A 19,134-nucleotide genomic window follows, 5' to 3' on the forward strand; every position below is an offset into this window, starting at 1 on the left:
GGAGACGACGTCAGTGTAAATGTTTTAATTCTATACATTCATTGAAAGGAAATACAGTCGAGTGAAGATCAGCTCAGTCTTTAGCCCTGATGACGAATAATCGAACACTGCAGAAAACAGTCAATCACACACTCGTCGAGTCACTGCGATAAATAAATGATTTCCTCTCATCTAAAGTACGGTTTGTTCACGAGAAGTGTGCCGCCGCCCCTTTTCTGCAGGGTCATAACAATAATACTGTAACAATAATATACAATCTTCATCAGTTAAGTTCAGTACAAACACTCCTTCCACTGCAGGAGAGGTTAAAGGTCAACGTTTGGCATTTAACGCATTCGTTAGTCAGAAAGATCGGAGACGCGCGACCATGCGTCATTTCACCATTCACCATTGTGCAGCGCTTTTATTTTGAAATCTCGCATGAGAGGACGCAAAATCGCAAGTCGTCACCGTCGTCTACGACTCGCTGAGAGCGAGTTCCACAAGACGCGAAAGTAGTCATTTTTCCAGGGTATTTGTCGGAAGTTTCAGGCGCAGCGTCCCCTGAAGACGTAATTCGCAAACTTGTCATCCCCGCAAATTCACAAGACAAGATGGCTGCCCCGAGCTGAGTCAGCATTTCTGTCTACTGTTTATTTTTTGTGGGTTTTTTTATGTGTCATATACACAGTGCTGCCCCCTACTGGTGTGTGTGTGTGTGATTTGTTGCGATGCTGTGTTTACGTATGGAAAAAAAACTCACACTACCTTATCTTGCTAGTTTGCAAACCTAGCCGTTACGCTAACACGAACGAACTCGCAGTGTGACATCGTCACCAACACGTTGGTGACATTTGACTTCCTGTTTGCTTCCCCCCCAAAACCATTGTGAGAAATGTAGTTTTAAACTTGAACTCGATAATCTCCAAAAGTTGCGCAACATAGCGTCGCGCAATTTTTTAGCACCAAGCGCAAATACTTTAACGTGAACCAGAGAGAACATCGCAAATTTTCACATCACTCCCGGATTTTGCAGGATTCACATTTTCATGAATTTGTTTGCAACTCCGTTCTTTGTGACTTTGTTCGTAATCTAAACTTACTATACTTAACACTAAAGTATTTTTTAGTTACATTTGTTCGTCGCTGACGCCGTTCTGCAACTAAATGTTGATTCCAGTCATTTGCCAATGTCGCGTTTCTTTTTCCGTTAACTTTTTTTTAAAGTCGCGTTTGTTTTGTCGACGCCACGTTTGCGAATGCTGCGTTTGCTGACGTAACGCTTGTGTCTCGAAGTTTTCAGAGTTTTTTTGACAGCGCATTTGTTCTGCGACAAAATGCTGGTTCACGATCCTTTGACGTCGGCGTCGCTCTTTGTCACTTCGTTGATTCTCATGTTTGTCAATTTGTCGAGTTTACGAAATCCAGAGAGAAAGTGATGCACAAACACGCGTGTGAGTGAGTGTGGGTGTGGTCAGGGGGCGGGGCCTACATTCAGTCAGAATGTCCTCACAACTACAGAAAGACCGACATGATGAGTGTGATTTAAAGAGAGAAATACCTCTGTGTGTGTGTGTATTCATGTGTTCATATGTGTTTGTGTTTTTAATGTGTTAATGTGTGTGTGTGTGTGTACATGAGTGTTCATGTGTTCAGTCCAGGCTCAGCAGTGGTGAACTGGTGTCTCTGTCGTTGTGTCTCAGTCGTCCTGGTTCAGCCACAGACTGTGACCTCTTCATCATCATCTCCTTCTCCCCTCCTCCTCCTCCGTTCTCCCTGACGTGCAGGGCGTCGTACGTCAGCGTGTATTCCGTGTCGTCGTTAAAATCCGGTCCCAGCAGAGTTCGCGCCCACATTCCCATGTCGTACGGCGGCAACGTTCCGCCGAATTCTGACGGTAAACAGTCGGGAAGAATGAGCTGGTGGAGCGAGTTCAGGTTATTACCATGGAGGAAGATCTGAGGAGGAGCAGCAGGAGGAGCAGGAGCAAAGACAGGAGGAGGAGAGACAGACAGAAAGAGAGAGGAGCAGGAGCAAAGACAGGAGGAGGAGAGACAGAAAGAGAGAGAGGAGTAAGGAGCAAAGACAGGAGGAGGAGAGACAGAAAGAGAGAGAGGAGCAGGAGCAAAGACAGGAGGAGGAGAGACAGAGAGGAGGAGTAGGAGCAAAACGAGGAGGAGCAGGAGACCAGAAAAGAGTACAGAAGATGAAGAGGAGGGAGAGACAAGGGGTATAACAGAAGGAGGAGACAAGGAAGAGAGGAGAGGAAGCAAGGAGAAGAGGAGAAGGAACAAGATTAGGAGGAGTACACAAACAAGCGAAGGAGAAACAAGTGGAGGAGAAAAAGGAGAGAAGACGTGCAAAAAAGAAGATGAAAAAAAGGACGAAATTAAGAAACAAGAAAAACAAAACGACAAAGATGAAGAAGAGGAGGAGGAGTGATGAAGTGATGAAGAAGTGTCCTCACCCTCTTTCTGGTCTTGTCTTTGAGGAAAGGTTTGATGATGGTGAACATGGCGTGAATGTACCACGGCTGATTCACAAAGTGGATTCCTCCAAAACGAGCGGGAAAACTGTCCTGAAGACACAGAGAGGACACGTCAGAGACAGAGAGGACACATCAGAGACAGAGAGAGCGACACGTCAGAGACAGAGAGGACACGTCAGAGACACAGAGAGGACAAGTCAGAGACAAAGGACACGTCAGAGACAGAGAGAGGACAAATCAGAGACAGAGGACACGTCAGAGACACAGAGGACCATCAGCGACAGAGGACAAGTCAGAGACACAGAGGAAACGTCAGAGACAGAGAGAGGACACATCAGAGACAGGACACGTCAGAGACACAGAAGACACGTCAGAGACAGAGAGGACATGTCAGAGAGACAGAGGACACGTCACAGACACAGGACACGTCAGAGAGACACAGAGGACACATTAGAGAAACAGAGAGGACACGTTAGAGACAGAGAGGACACGTCAGAGACACAGAGGACACGTCAGAGACACAGAGGACACGTTAGAGACACAGAGAGGACACGTCAGAGACACAGAGTACATGTCAGAGACAAAGAGAGGACACGCAGAGACACAGAGGACACGTTAGAGACAAAGAAAGGGCACGTCAGAGACACAGAGGACACGTTAGAGACAAAGAGAGGACAAGTCAGAAACAGAGGACACGTCAGAGACACAGAGGACACGTTAGAGACAAAGAGAGGACACGTTAGAGACAAAGAGAGGACACGTCAGAGACACATAGGGCACCTGCAGGCCCTCAATGGCCAGTCTCAGGATGTTCGGCGTGAGCTTTGACGCCTGCTTGAAGGAGAAGTTGCTCCAGTCGATGATGAGAATGAAACCGTTGATCTGAAGCTCAGGGTTTTCAATCAGAACCTCCAGAGACAGAAGGATTGCTCTCAGGATGTCTGTGAAGGAGTTCCTGCAGGAGGAGGAGGAGGAGGAGGAGATAATCAATGGTGACTATTTTTTAGTCTTTAACTAAAATCTTGAAGGTCACATTCACTCATTCATTCATCAATGTCACAACATGAGTCATTCAAATAAACAACTTCACTTGCAGCACACGGTTACCATGGTTACCTGCTCTGGTCCCAGTTGGACGCAAACAGAAGGAGGATTTTCCGCCCGTGTTGGTCCGGACTCTCCAGAACGCCCGGGAACCCGTCCATCAACGCTCGCTTGATGCCGGGATCGTCCACCTGGAGCGCAGGAAAACGTGAAAGACAAACAAGGAAAAACCGAAGTTAAAACAAAACGGTAAAAAAACGGTAAACCAATGACATCACTCTGACTTTGTCCACAGAGGACGTAGGAAAACCTGAGTGAGTTACGATGTGTGAACGTCGGGTTTTTCGTTGATAAAATGTGGTAAATAAAATATAGAGCGTGGTGTCATCGACACATCGTTACCTTAAAACTCTGGAACATGTCGAGGTTCTGCTGTCGGAACTGGAAATACTGAGCCAGCAGCCGGAACGTCTCCATCTGGTCGAACTTTCGTGCTCGCAGGAAGCGCAGGATGAAGTCGTCGTCCGTTCGCAGGAAACCGATGTCGGGCCGCGTCACGATCATGTCCCGAACCTGGAGACGCCGCGAAAATAACAAAAGTTAAAAAGAAACAAAGACAGATTTATTTAGTGCGTAATCAGAGAAGTGGAGTCAAAAACGTTACCTGCGAACAAACAAGTTCAACATTCAGTCACGATATTTTTATAAAATAAAAGTTTCCATATAAAATACAAGAAAAACTCAAATTCAACTATTTTGAGTCACAAAATTGAGCAAAAATTTTAACTGTTCTCGTTGTTTTTTGTGAACAGGAATTTTATCTTTTATCTTATCACACTTTCTTGAAACATCATTTATTTAATAAAAACTGGGAAAAAATCGGACAATTTTTTTATGTATGAAAAAAGAACGTACATTTGTTCGGGAGTGTCAGTGTCACATGACCCACTGACTGCAAATCAAAGCTAAAAAGTCAAATCTTATATGAACATTTTATTTGCTAAAAAAAAACAATTCAAGCAAACATCCCGCTGTTTTGTGTGAACGGGATTTTTTTTTTTTTGAAACTTTCAATCCACCCGACTGATTGAAAGGCAAACTTTATTTATCCCAAAACTGGGAAAATGTTTGACAAATATTTTTTTGCAAAAATATTCTTTTAAAAAGAAATTTGTTTGTTGTCGTCTATGTCTGGTGACTATTGACTGTAAATCAAAGCTAAATAATCAAATATTCTTTGATTTTATATGATTTTCTTAGCAAAATTTTACACTTTTTTACAAAAAAAAAAAATTGAAATAGTACAATAGATAAGATAATAAAGAAGGAAAAGTGTGGACCAGCTGGATGTCGTGGTGAAGAGTGTCGGGATTCTCGTTCAGTTCCAAACGAGCTTTCTCCGTCGTGTCCAAGCTCAGATCGGCGTGAAGGTGACTCATCATTGTCACGCCTCCTCTTCTTCCTCCTACAAACTCCGATTTTTTTACGATCAAACGTTGCGACAGTTCGGTCTCTCGCTGCTTTTTCTCCGTCGACTTTGTGGTGTCTTCAGAAAAACGGCGTAAACGTGATCATCGTCGTCGTCCTCTACATCATCGACGCAGGAAGTCTCACGTGTCCCGGCTCCTCGTCATCTTTTCACTTTCTGCTTCGTCACTCTGAGTCGTCAACTTTCTGCTGAGTCATGGCGATGAGTCGCAGCCCTGAGGTCAGAGGTCAGATAAGACAACTGACACGGGAATTCTTCAAACTACGAGAAAGAAAGAAAGAAAGAAAGAAAGAAAGAAAGAAAGAAAGAAAGAAAGAAAGAAAGAAAGAAAAAAAGAAAAGGTCAAAGTTACCTCAAAAAATATGAAAGAAAATGTCATTAATGATTTAAAAAAAACAGAAATGTATCAAAAATTATTAAAAAGACAAAAAAGGACATCAGGACAGAAAAAAAACGAAGATATTTTCAAAAACTTATCCCATAAAATAATATTTATTTTTAAAAATTTTATTAAAAAATTCTAAAAACTGAAAAGACACAAAATAATCCACCTGAGGTTAAAACTGATAAAAAAAAATGAAAACTGTTCTCATGTTAGCGCATAGCTTAGCATCACAGACACAGTAGATCCATGTTATTAGCATTAGCATGAGTCTCTTCCCTAGTCTCTTCTATATCAGAGCAGAGTTTTTTGAATTTTTTAATGATAATATTTGGATTTTTGTGCTTTTATTTTATAAAAATATTATATGGTTATTTTTGCGAATGTTATCCTTTTATCTTTGTATTCCATTTATTCTTATATTTATATAGCACTATTTTGCCAAACAGCAAATTTTTAACGCATTTCGATAAATGTATTAGTTGACTGATTAAAAGACACACTTGATGTATGATTTTTTTAATTTGTTTTTGTAAAAATATGATTTTTTTTTCTTTTTTAAACAAACATTTGTTCATTATCGTCCAAATCACGTGACCCATCAGAGCTCCATGTTATTAGTGTTAGCATGAGTCAGTCGCTGAGGGTCAACGAGTGACACCTTCGGTTTAGCCACGCCCCCTGTACGTGCCTGACTCCGCCCCTTTAAACATGGAGTCCCCCATCTGATGTTGTCATGAAACTGAGGCTCAGCTGTGGATCAGTGGAGACACATGAACGTCCCTCACCCATTCATCTGTCCATCTATTTATCTGTACATCTGTCTATCTGTCCATCGCTCAGAAGACATGTGTGTGGGTCCTCACAAGGAGACAGGGACTGAGAGCGTCCTCCAGAGGTGAACTGTGATTTTTCACCATCATCTTTAAATTCACTCATTCATTCATTCATTCATTCATTCATTCGGATTAAAAAAATAACTACTCACTAATGATGAAGAGGAGGAGGAGGATGATGATGAAGCTCCTGCTGATGCTGAGGACGGAGGACATCGGTCTCCCGCGCGGACAAAAGAGATCTGCGTCCGAATCCGAATCCAAAAAAATTAAAATCTAATAAATGTAAAAAAAATGTAATATAAATAAAATGAAAATGTCGTCAAAGACGATGAAGGCGCGAGGACACGTGAGGAGGAGGAGGAAGATACTGAGGTGCGTTCTCACTTTACACCGTGAGACGACGTCAGGAGGCGACTGTCAACGCGTACACGTACACACAGACACTTCCTGTCTGACCCTTCAAAATAAGACGAACAGGAAAACTTACTGTCTCACAGCAACAAACAAAATTTAAAATAATAATAATAATTTTGTTTTACATTAAATGAAGAGAAATTATTTTTTACATTAATAATTTTAATTGTTTCAATTAAAAAAAATCCATCATACTTTAAAACTATTATCTGTTTTATATGACATACATGTTCATAATTAATAAGCTATTATTTCCACAGGTTTTTCTGATGGAAATAGACTTTTATAGGTTTATTTATTTTAAATAAACGCTGTATATAATAACTATATATACCGTATATATAAAGAACATGTTTTAGTTGCAAATGTGTCTTTATTCAATATAAAAGTTAGACAAATTAAATAATTACAATTTAAATAGATATGTTTTTCTGAATGAGCAGCAAAGACAGCGTATGTACAGTCAATAATTTTATTTATAATCATTTATTTAATAGTTTTGAACAATGATTCTATAATTATTAACGTGTATTGATTATTATTATTACTATTAATAATAATAATAATAATAATAATAATAATAATAATAATAATTTTGTTGATGATAATAATAATAATAATAATAATAATACTAATAATGATACTATGATATAATTACAATAACAATAAATAATAATCAAATCGTCTGGACTTTTTAAAATATTTTCCTGTCACAAAATCCAGACTTTTATTTTGAAGGAGGGCTCCTCTGGTTTCTGGTGTGATCTGTGCGAACCTGCACGCGCTTGTGTGTGTGTGTGTGTGTATGTGTGTGTGTGTGTTGTGCGTCCGTGCGCGTTCACGAGACAACCTGGATTCCCTATAGCGGAGGGCGCGTACAATAGAATAAACAGAATATGTATTCTTATCTTCTTTTACTTTATAGTTTTATTTAATAATAGTATGTGTATAAAACATTATATTGTATATATATAACACATTTATGCATAATTTTCAATCAAGTTTTCTCTTAAAAAAAAGCCCGATTATTTCCTGAATTATTCAGAGCACATTTCTTACTCTGATACATAACGGCAATTTTACACACTGTAACGCGTTCTCTTATAATAATAAAAATAATAATAATAATAACAATAACAATATAAAATACGTTATTATGTTGGTACTGTTATTTGTTATTTTTAAAATATGAAAATAATTTCGTACTCACATTCAAATATTTTTCATGTTAAGAAAATCGTGAAACAAACTGGCGGAAGCTTTTATTGTGAAGGTGCGCCGGTGACGCATTTCCTGCTGCTGTGTAGGTCTCTCTCTGTGATCGCTGGTGGACTCTTAAAAGGCAGCTGCGTCACTTCGATAAAACCCGACATTTTTAATCACGGACACCGACTCTTCGTCCTCTTTTTTAACACTAACGACTCGTGACCACTGTTAGACACGTCACTACGCATCGTCAGTTAAAAAAAACAAACCCTGTCGGGTCGTGCTAACATTACCTCCGCCGTTGCTAGCCGCCATTCAGTCTCCCGAAGAAAGAGTCGATTAATCGTCGTCGCAAACATGGATCAAACAGGAATCACGACAGCAACACCGAAGGTAAAACAACGTATTTGTTTGTTTTGGGTCCGTTAACTCTGCTCGATTGTGTTAGTTGCTAATGCTAGTCAGATTCGACACATTTCAAACACTGACAGTATGTTATAAACATCGTTGTAGAAATAGTTTTATTAACTGAACTCTTTATTAAATCGTGAGGATAACATTTGAAATATAGTTTGACCACGTGTTGCCATTAAACATATCTATAATAATCACTTAAAACGTATGTAATTGTGATTAATTTAGCCTCTACATTTATATATGTGGGTGTTAAATTAGGTCATGACGTGGTGGGCGTGGCTAAGATGAGACATGTTTGAACATGTTTTATAATGAGTCACTGGTTTAATTTTAGTACAAAAATTAATCATTTGCCATATGAATCGTGTTAGTTAACAGGTTCAGTTCATGTTAAAAAACATTTTATACACATTTTTCCTGTTTTTGTTTTTAAGGAGCAAATAAAATATAAAATATCCACATTTAATGAGGATATCACAATGTATGATTTTGCAAATACTCACTGTTTTTTGCAAGATCGTGACAATATCTCATCATGGCAACTGCTGCTGTCGTTAACATGATAAATGAGATTGTTCAGCTTCCATAAAAACAAATAAAATCATTTAAACTGAATCATTCTGTGTTTGTGGACATTTGAGAACAGGTCAAACACTGATCAATATTTATACACATTTTCTGAACTAAACAACTCAAATTTTATTGAAGAAATAAAATAATCATAGGTTGCAACATACACACACACACACACACACAGCAGGGCATTCAGCATTAAACTGTTGTTTTTTTATGATGATAATAATCTGTGTGTGTGTGTGTGTGTGTGTATGGCAGAGTCCGTGGGGGTCAGTGATCGTGGACGCTCCTGCCTGTTCTCTGACTGACGTGATGAGTGAACAGTTGGCCAAACAGCTGGACGACGAAAATGAGTTCCCTGATCTCACTGAGTAAGCTCATCGTCTTTATCAGACGTGAAAATAAACTGATCAATCAGGCCAATATTTGACATCAGAAGTAACTCTCTCAGATGACCTCTTTAATTTATATAACAATTGGTCCTAACTCTAAACCCTAGGAATGCACGATATTATCGGCTGTTATCGGCTTTTAAAAACTTTATCATATCTTCTCTATCATGATATAAATCACATTACTATGTTTCTGTCCGACTCAAAGTTTCCCCTTTACCTTGAAGTGAAATGTAAAGATGGGAAAGGGTTATTTTGGTTTAAATATTGTGGATTCTGAGTTGCGTCGCGATTCAGACGTGGACGATTCTGAATGGACTCACTAACTTTGTAAATTCCGATTTATATAACATGAAATGGACACTATGAGAATGCAGAACTCACAGGGAGTGAGCTGGGCCAATACTATGTGTGACGTCGTCCGACTGCCGTGCACTGATTGATGTCACAGGAAGAGACACGAGAAGATGGTCTGTGCTTCCGCCTCCGCTCAATCACGTGACGTAAAGGAGCTTCCTATGTTGAGAGAGAAGGCTGCGTTTGAGGAAAATAGGAATTTTTTTATTTGCGCTGCAGCAGAAATAAAATGCAGAAGAATCGCTGTCATTTAGAAATGAGATCATGTGTATTTGTGAATCGAGATTGCAATTTTTTTTTTTCTTTACGATGCAGTTGTAACTTTCCAGTTTTCAGATCAGTGTGTGACCTGCTGCTGCTGTTGTTGTTGTTTTCAGATCAGTGTGTGACCTGCTGCTGTTGTTGTTTTCAGATCAGTGTCTGACCTGCTGCTGTCAGACGAGACCGGTGCTGACACGACCAGCGACCTGATGCTCGCTCAGATGTTGCAGATGCAGTTTGATCGTGAGTTTGACGACCAGCTGCGTCGCGAAGAGAAGAAGTTCAACGGAGACAGCAAAGGTAAACGCACACACGCACAACCATGACACGACAGGAAGAGCACTGCAACAACTACTGTGTCAGCTTTGAAGGATGACATTTTGACTGACACCTGTGATTTCTCAAAATAGCTGCTCTCTCCGCCTTTGTGTTGCTTCCTTTTGTTATAGCAGCTAACTTAGAGGGCCGCACACACAAGAACGAAATCAGTAGAATCCACGAAGGTTTTTTTAATTCACGCAAATCTGACATTTCTGGAGTCCTAAAACACAATCAGTACGCAACTTATGATGATGTCATAGCCCCACCCACACTAGCTTTTATGCGCATGCTCCACATTGTCTGCTGTTTGTCTGTGGCTGCGTTACAGTGCCACACACAGGCCTGGCATATGTACTACAGCATTGAGATGACAACATTTCTTGAAACGATACTGAATTCATGGGGAAACTTTTTAAAAGATATCATTAAAGTTCTGTTCGGATTTAAGTTAAGAGTTGTCTTAATTTAAATGTGGTTTAGTGACTGTGTGTGTGTGTGTGTGTGTGTGTGTGTGTGTGTGTGTCGTGTCTCGTGTCTAGTGTCCATCTCCTTTGAGAACTACAGGAAAGTCCACCCTTATGAGGACAGCGACAGCTCCGAGGACGAGGTGGACTGGCAAGACACCAGACACGACCCCTACAGGGCAGGTAAGGTAACTGCAGGAGGTGGACACAATAACAAACACTGTGTGTGTGTGTCACAGAGTTAATGTGTGTGTGTCTGCAGACAAGCCTCAGACGACGCCTCGTAAAGGTTTCACAGGAAAAGGCAAGAACATCACGACTAAACACGACGAGGTGACCTGCGGTCGCAAGAACGCAGCACGTATGGACAACGTAAGACCACTCACTCACTCAGTGGTATTTCAGTTCAATGACTGTCCGCTCATGCAGGAAGTACGGATTCTAGTACAGATTCTAATGATTGAATAACAACTGAATAACAGACGTTACTATCGTTACAGATGACTAGGGCTGAACGATATGGACAAAATTTCATATCTCGATATTCATGGCAGATATCTCGATATCGATATGATGCGATATGACTACGGGTTCGGTGAAAACCAAGCATTTTTCCAAAAAATAAAAACATCATAATACAAAAGACTGTGGAAACTTTCCACATGGAAAGTGCAGTTTTATTGATGAGAACTCACTGTGAGACTGTGTACACGGGTACCATGTCTTTTGTCACTGGTGGCAGATAGTGATAATAGTGATATTATGGTGGTGTCATCTTGACATTGGGGATATTGTTGTGATATTATCGTGATGTTATCGTGACATTATTATTGTGAGTGGCGATCTCCTAAGCCCCTCCCTCTTGTCTGTGATACCAAACTGAGTCGAGTTAGAACTGTATCATGGAACTTCCACGATCAAACCCCAACAAATCAAATCAGTGGACACATAAAAGAGGTGTGGTCAGCAGGATGTTAATGCCCACTCTTCCTCCTCTTCCTCCTCCAGTTTGCTCCTGAAGTCCTTGTGGGTGACGGTTTGGGGATGGACCTGAAGTTGCCCAATCAGGTGTTTAACTCTCTGAAGCAGCACTGCTACAGCGAGCAGCGCCGCAGCGCCAGGCTGCACGAGAAGAAGGAGCACTCCACTGCCGTACGTATGACTCGCAGCCACAGGAAATGACACATGCAACTTCCTCCTCCTCACATTTTAAACTCAAACACGTCTGTGCTCTCTTGTCAGGAACAAGCGGTGGACCCTCGCACTCGTCTGCTCATGTATAAGATGGTGAACGCCGGCGTCCTGGAGAACATCAACGGCTGCATCAGCACCGGGAAAGAGTCGGTCGTCTTCCACGCTGATGGCGGCAGGTCAGTCGCTGAACACTCAGAGGCAGAAAAAACAGGAAAAATACAAAAAAAAAAAATGTTGTTGTTTTTGTCAGTCTGGAGGAGGGGGAGGAGCCTGTTCCCGACGAGGTTGTCCTGAAGGTTTTCAAAACGACGCTCAACGACTTCAAGAACAGAGATCGTTACATCAAAGACGATTATCGCTTCATCGACAGATTCAGTAAACTCAACCCACGCAAGGTCATCAGGCTGTGGGCGGAGAAAGAGATGCACAACCTGACCAGGTGACTGACCACGCCCACCACACCACCACTGATACTGCACAACACTGTTGATGCTGCTAACACTGTTAATGTTACTGCTACTATTAATGCTATTCACACTGTTAATGCTACTGATGCTGCTAACACTGTTAATGCTACTGCTACTGTTAATGCTACTGATGCTGCTAACACTGTTAATGCTACTGATGCTGCTAACACTGTTAATGCTACTGCTACTGTTAATGCTACTGATGCTGCTAACACTGTTAATGCAATTGATGCTGCTAACACTGTTAATGCTACTGATGCTGCTAACACTGTTAAATGCTACTGATGCTGCTAACACTGTTAATGTTACTGCTACTGTTAATGCTATTCACACTATTAATGCTACTGATGCTGCTAACACTGTTAATGCTACTGATGCTGCTAACACTGTTAATGCTACTGCTACTGTTAATGCTATTCACGCTGTTAATGGTACTGATGCTGCTAACACTGTTAATGTTACTCACACTGCTTACACTGTTAATGCTCATCACACTGCTAACACTTAATGTTACTGGTACTGCTAGCACTGCTAACACTATTTTTGCTGCCAGTGCTGCTAACACTATTTTTGCTGCTAAAACAATTTCTCTACCAACACTAATACTGTTTTTGCTGCTTGTGCTGCTAACACTGTTTTTTGCTGCTAATGCAGCTAACGCTATGTTTGCTGGTAGCGCACTTCATTTGCCGCAAACACATTTTTCGCTACCAACACAGTTTTAATTATGTTGCTAACTCTGAAAATTCTACTATGGCTAACCGTGCTGTGACGCAATTTCTGTTGTGTATTTGTTGACTGTGTGTGTGTGTGTGTGTGTGTGTGTGTTCAGGATGAAGAAGGCGGAGATTCCATGTCCTCAGGTGGTTTTGTTGAAGAAACACATCCTGGTGATGTCGTTCATCGGTAAAGACCACATCCCTGCTCCTAAACTAAAAGACATCAAGTTGAGTTCTGACGACATGAAGAGGGCGTATTTCCAGGTTCTGCATGTATGTACACACAAATACACAAACACACACCACTGTTATCATTAATATTATTATTGTTGATGTGAATGTATGTGTGTGTGTGTGTGTGTGTGTGTGTTCACAGATGATGCAGCAGATGTATCAGGAGTGTAACCTGGTTCACGCTGATCTCAGTGAATATAACATGCTGTGGCACGAGGGCAAAGTAAAACCTCTTCTTTGTTTACTCACTTCTCCATCGTTGTGTTTGTTTTTGCTTCATATTGTGTTGTTCTCTCTCTCTGTCTGTCTGTCTGTCTGTGTGTGTGTGTGTGTGTGTGTGTGTGTGTGTGTGTGTGTGTGTGTGTCTCACAGGTGTGGTTCATAGATGTGAGTCAGTCAGTTGAACCCACTCACCCTCACGGCCTGGAGTTCCTCTTCAGAGACTGCAGGAACGTTTCCACGGTAACACGCTTATTTTTTTTTCACATTTCAGCAGGAAACTGTTCTTTTTTATTCTGTACTTTATAATGTCTGTGTGTGTGTGTGTGTGTGTGTGTGTGTGTAGTTCTTCCAGAAGAAAGGAGTGAGTGACGCGATGAACGTATACGATCTTTTCAACGCCGTCACTGGACTCAACATTTCTGTGGCTGATGAAGACGAGGCGGAGTTTATAGCTGAGGTAACACACACACACACACACACACACTTCTTTTCTTTACTCTGTTTCAGCAAAGTTGTTGTTGTGAGGACATAAATTTTAATAACATCATTATCTAAACTTAATTGACGATGTGATAATATCACGATATTATGGTGATATTATCATGACATTATTGTGATATTGTTGTGATATTATCATGATGTTGTTGTGATATTATCATGACATTATGGTGATGTTTTTGTGACATTATTATCGTGAGTGTCCATGTTGTGCCGTTGTCCTAAGCCCCTCCCTGTCGTCTGTGTGACAGATCGTGGCGTTGGAGAAGAGGAACGAGGATCACGTCCAGAGGCGAGGGAAGAAAACGTTCCCGGTGTTGTCAGAAGAAAACGACCCGCCTTTAAAACCCGGCGCCGCCGACTAACGCCGTCCACCAACGCTGCATCTTCACGATCCCGCCGTGTTGAGAAGAAGAAATGAACGGAGGAGGAGTCTGTGCCATGCTCCCAGAGGAGGGGGCAGAGTGCCTCCTCCTGGCTGCAGGAGGAATGATTTGACTCAATGGGGAGCGCCCGGGCAGCGGAGCGCCTCCTGCTGGAGCTTAGTCTCCTTTATCTCTGCTAATATTGTCCCGTACTGTTTTTGTTGACGGTACGTGTTTTTAATGATCAGTAAAAAAAGTTGTTTTCAGATGATTTTTCAGCAGAAGACAAACTTGAACAGTGATTATTATGCGTGTGTAAACGTAGCTTCAGTGATGTAAACATGGATCACGTGACCCTGAGTGAAAATAAAATGAACACAGTGAAACTAAAAATGTCTAAATCTTTTACTTTCAGAAAATCGTGTAAAACCGACTCACTCTCCCACACCAAACCCCATAGAGAAAATCAGTGAATTTAGCTGGCGGGGACACAGGAGCTGCTGGTCTACTGCTGCCTCGTGTGGTCACTTTGTGTCACTGAGGTTAATCTGAACAAAGCATTTTAAATGCTGAATTGACAAAATAAGACATTGTAACTTAGTGATGAAGGCAGCAGTGGATCAACAGCTCCTGTGTGCTGTGATGTTAAAATCATTGATTTTCTCTATGAGGTTCAGTGTGGGAGAGTGAGTGGTTTATAAACCTTGAACTGTCCCTTTAAAATCCTTTCAAAATACGTTCACTGACAAACATGGAAACATTTGTCTTTGTGATGACAGTTACAGAGTTTGACCACTAGATGGAGTCAGAGGCTTTTTCTACATCTTTAATCATCACTGACCTCCAAAATGAAAGCACACACTGTTCTTATTGTGCTTTTATTTTGTTAGTTATTCATAGTGTTTCTGTCATTAACACAATGAAAGTTGTTAACTTTGATTCATTCATTTTAATTTTATTTTATTTTATTTTATTTTATTTTATTTTATTTAATCTGGAAAATTAACATGAACTAGTTTTAATAAATAAAGATCAGGAATTAGAGATTATTCAAATCTTCTCAGTGTATGTCTGTGTGTGTGTGTGTGTGTGTGTGTGTGTGTGTGTCTGTCAATTTAAGGTGGAATTTCTTTAATCTGTCCCTTAATTTAAGATTTTAGGTTGCATTGTTTTATGTTAAAACCTTTAAGGTGGAATCACTTAACTCTTTATTTCTACATTTGAAGGTGGAATTACTCCACTGTTACTTTCATTTGAAAACTTTTAAGGCAGAATGACTTCTCTGTTACTCAAGAATGTTAAGGTGGAATTCCCCTCCTGTTACTTTGTATAACATTAAGGGGGAACTGTTTTTATTTTTTACTACACTTTTAAGATGAAATAAATTTACTCTGTGATATTGTTATCTTTTTATATAAACATTAAAGTAGAAGGACTTTTTACTTTTATTTTAGATGAAATTACTTTGTTTCCTTTTCTTAGTATAAATAATTAAATGAGTCTAAAGAGTTTTACATAAACGTAGAATGAAAGATGGATTTCTGTCTGTTCACTTGACTCCTCCTCCTCCTGCTCCTCCTCAGTTGTCCTCTTGTTGTCCCGCAGCTGTCCTCAGTCTGTATGTGGACGTCTTGGTCCAGCTGTTTGTGTCAAAGCAGCTGCGACGACACACACACACACACCAAACTGACTTTACTGTGATGAGGTCATGTGTTACGGTGGCCCTGAGGGTCACGTACTGTGTCTTTAAAGACGTTAAAGTTCACTTTTTTTATTTTTCTGTTTATGATCACGTGAGTTTGACTGGAAGGTCAAAGATCCCTCTGGTTTATATATGTGTGTGTGTGTGTATTTTGACCCTCGAAATGACCCCCCCCCCCCCCCCCCCCCGTCCCTGACAGCAACAGGTGAGTCATCGTCATGGCAACTGTATCTAATGTGTCAGCATCAGAAAACTGGTCTGTCCAGATACCATACACACGCAGGACTATTGTGTGTAGCGCCCCCTACAGTCTGCACATGTCATTACATCATGTCAACACCCGTTTCTCAGTGTTTGTCATATGTTTTTATTTTAAAAATATGAGTTTGTTTAACAGTAAACTTAATACATTTAATTACATGACACTTAACAAAAGACTTGGCTCACAAAATATACGTCAGTTTAAGTCTAAGATGTCTTTAAGAACACGTTCGTATCTTTATCTCACTGTTAGACAGACTTTTCCAACAGGAAACTGAAGTTTGTAAACCACTCACTCTCCCACACCAAACCCCATAGAGAAATTCAGTGATTTTAGCTCACGGTGACACAGGAGCTGCTGGTCTACTGCTGCCTCGTGTGGTCACTTTGTGTCACTGAGTAAAATCTTAACAAAGCATTTTAAATGCTGAATTAACAAAACAAGACATTAAAACTTAGTGATGGAGGCAGCAGTGGATCAACAACTCCTGTGTGTGTGATGTTAAAATCAGTGTTTTTGTCTATGGGGTTTGGTGTGGGAGAGTGAGTGTTTGTAGGTCAGTAAACAACATAAACCTCCATATTTAACAGCTTTTTGTGTCAGTATCTGTCATTTTAACCAGAAAAAAGCGTCAATTTTGTGACAAATCAGAGTGTTTGATGGTTGTGTTCTCAGCCTCGGCCTCGGGCTCAACAGCAAACAACTGTTACCTACAAATCATCCGTCACTATTGGAAACCGGTTTTTCTCCTCCCCCTCCCCCTCTCTCGCTCAGCAGCTCAAACTTCCACATGTGTGAGACTTTTCAAACCTCGTTCTCTGTGTTTGAAGAGGAGAAAAAAAGAGTGTGATGATGAACACACACACAGACACTCACACACTCACACAGTGTGTGTGTGTGTGTGTGAGGAAACAGAGCAGCATGTGCTCGTTGTCCCCCCACACTGTGGACAGGTGTTAGCTGCAGAAGCGTCAGCAGTAACAGAGACAGGCTCTGTTACTGCTGACGCTTCTGCTGCTGTTACTGCTGCTGTTACTGTTACTGCTACTGTTACTGCTGCTGTTACTGTTACTGCTACTGCTGCTGTTACTGTTACTGTTACTGCTGCTGTTACTGTTACTGCTACTGCTGCTGTTACTGTTACTGTTACTGCTACTGCTACTGCTGCTGTTACTGTTACTGCTGCTGCTACTGTTACTGCTGCTGTTACTGTTACTGCTACTGCTGCTGTTACTGTTACTGTTACTGCTACTGCTACTGCTGCTGTTACTGTTACTGCTGCTGCTACTGTTACTGCTGCTGTTTCTGCTACTGCTACTGCTGCTGTTACTGCTACTGCTGCTGTTACTGCTACTGCTGCTGTTACTGTTACTGCTACTGCTACTGCTGCTGTTACTGTTACTGCTGCTGTTACTGCTGCTGTTACTGCTACTGTTACTGCTGCTGTTACTGTTACTGCTACTGCTGCTGTTACTGTTACTGCTACTGCTACTGCTGCTGTTACTGTTACTGCTGCTGCTACTGTTACTGCTGCTGTTTCTGCTACTGCTACTGCTACTGCTGCTGTTACTGCTACTGCTACTGCTACTGCTGCTGTTACTGCTACTGCTGCTGTTACTGTTACTGCTACTGCTACTGCTACTGCTGCTGTTACTGCTGCTGTTACTGTTACTGCTGCTGTTACTGCTGCTGTTACTGTTACTGTTACTATTACTGCTGCTGTTACTGCTGCTGTTACTGTTATTGCTGCTGTTACTGCTACTGCTGCTGTTACTGTTACTGCTGCTGTTACTGCTGCTGTTACTGTTACTGCTTCTGTTACTATTACTGCTGCTGTTACTGTTACTGCTGCTGTTACTGCTGCTGTTACTGTTTCTGTTACTATTACTGCTGCTGTTACTGTTACTGCTGCTGTTACTGTTACTGCTGCTGTTACTGCTGCTGTTTACTGTTACTGCTGTTGCTGTTACTGCTGCAAAAAACTCCTTAAACAAACCAAAAGTGTGAAGTAATTCCACCTTAAAGTTGTTGATTAAAGTAAAAGTGTTAATTCCATCTTAAAATCTTAACTGAAGTAAAAGTGTGAAGTAATTCCACCTTAAAATCTTAACTAAGTTAAAAGTGTAAAGGAATTCCACCTTTAAATCTTAACTAAAAAGTGTTGAATAAAGTAATAGTGTAAAGTAATTCCACCTTAAATTGTTGAATAAAGGAAAAGTGTAAAGTAATTCCACCTTAAATTGTTGAATAAAAAAAGTGTAAAGTAATTCGACCTTAAAGAAGGAGGAGGAGTGTGTAAAGTTTCATCAACAACAACAAATGTATCAAGTGTTTAAAGGAAACACTGCTGCTGAGTTCAGTGATGCTTCGGCTGCTCCTCCTCCTCTTCCTCTTCTTCCTCCTCCTCTGGATGAATGGATGAATCCACCCTTTTGTTAGCGATGGTTGGTTCCTCGGCAACAGCTCCATGGTTACAGTCCAATAAATAACATCACACTATGTGATGGAGGAAGAGGAAGAGGAGGAGCAGAAGGGAGGAGGAAGAGCAGAAGGAGCAGAAGGAGCAGAAGGAGCAGGAGGAGCGTTACAACTTTACTTGACTTTAAAGACAGAGGAAACTCGTCTACGGGAGCTTTAATGTTAGTTTAACAAAATAAAAGTTCCGTTTATTAGGAACACCACAGTGTTCCTAATAAACTGAAAAACGCCTGAATGGGAGAAACTCTGCCCCCTTCAGGACAACTGTAGAACAGCTTATTCAACAATTTAAGGTGGAATTACTTTATACATTTACTTTATTCAACAATTTAAGGTGGAATTACTTTATACATTTAAATTAGTT

General features: G+C 40.8%; 2 protein-coding genes across 4 annotated transcripts; one reads left to right on the forward strand and one right to left on the reverse strand.

Moving 5' to 3' along the window:
* Nucleotides 1-10: 10 nt before the first annotated feature.
* On the reverse strand, nucleotides 11-6,636 carry LOC131446755 (clavesin-1-like). Of its 2 annotated transcripts, none has more exons than XM_058618272.1 (7): nucleotides 6,371-6,636; nucleotides 4,852-5,261; nucleotides 3,914-4,084; nucleotides 3,584-3,702; nucleotides 3,248-3,422; nucleotides 2,447-2,557; nucleotides 11-1,898 (listed from the first exon to the last, which is right to left on the reverse strand). In XM_058618272.1, exons 2-7 carry the CDS (start codon nucleotides 4,951-4,953, stop codon nucleotides 1,632-1,634), a joined length of 945 nt encoding a protein of 314 aa, XP_058474255.1. In that variant the 5' UTR covers nucleotides 4,954-5,261; nucleotides 6,371-6,636; the 3' UTR covers nucleotides 11-1,631. The 2 variants fall into 2 exon arrangements, with proteins under 2 accessions (XP_058474255.1, XP_058474209.1); XM_058618226.1 differs by having other exon boundaries at nucleotides 11-1,937.
* Nucleotides 6,637-7,928: 1,292 nt separating this feature from the next.
* Nucleotides 7,929-14,721, forward strand: riok3 (RIO kinase 3 (yeast)). Of its 2 annotated transcripts, XM_058617629.1 has the most exons (13): nucleotides 7,929-8,234; nucleotides 9,093-9,205; nucleotides 9,996-10,144; nucleotides 10,705-10,812; nucleotides 10,892-11,001; nucleotides 11,638-11,781; nucleotides 11,872-11,999; nucleotides 12,074-12,262; nucleotides 13,123-13,282; nucleotides 13,386-13,466; nucleotides 13,616-13,705; nucleotides 13,809-13,922; nucleotides 14,215-14,721. In XM_058617629.1, exons 1-13 carry the CDS (start codon nucleotides 8,199-8,201, stop codon nucleotides 14,326-14,328), a joined length of 1,536 nt encoding a protein of 511 aa, XP_058473612.1. In that variant the 5' UTR covers nucleotides 7,929-8,198; the 3' UTR covers nucleotides 14,329-14,721. The 2 variants fall into 2 exon arrangements, with proteins under 2 accessions (XP_058473612.1, XP_058473693.1); XM_058617710.1 differs by lacking the exon at nucleotides 9,093-9,205.
* Nucleotides 14,722-19,134: the final 4,413 nt, after the last annotated feature.

This window comes from Solea solea, chromosome 1, assembly GCF_958295425.1.
Source record: "Solea solea chromosome 1, fSolSol10.1, whole genome shotgun sequence".
Taxonomy (NCBI): Eukaryota; Metazoa; Chordata; class Actinopteri; order Pleuronectiformes; family Soleidae; genus Solea; species Solea solea.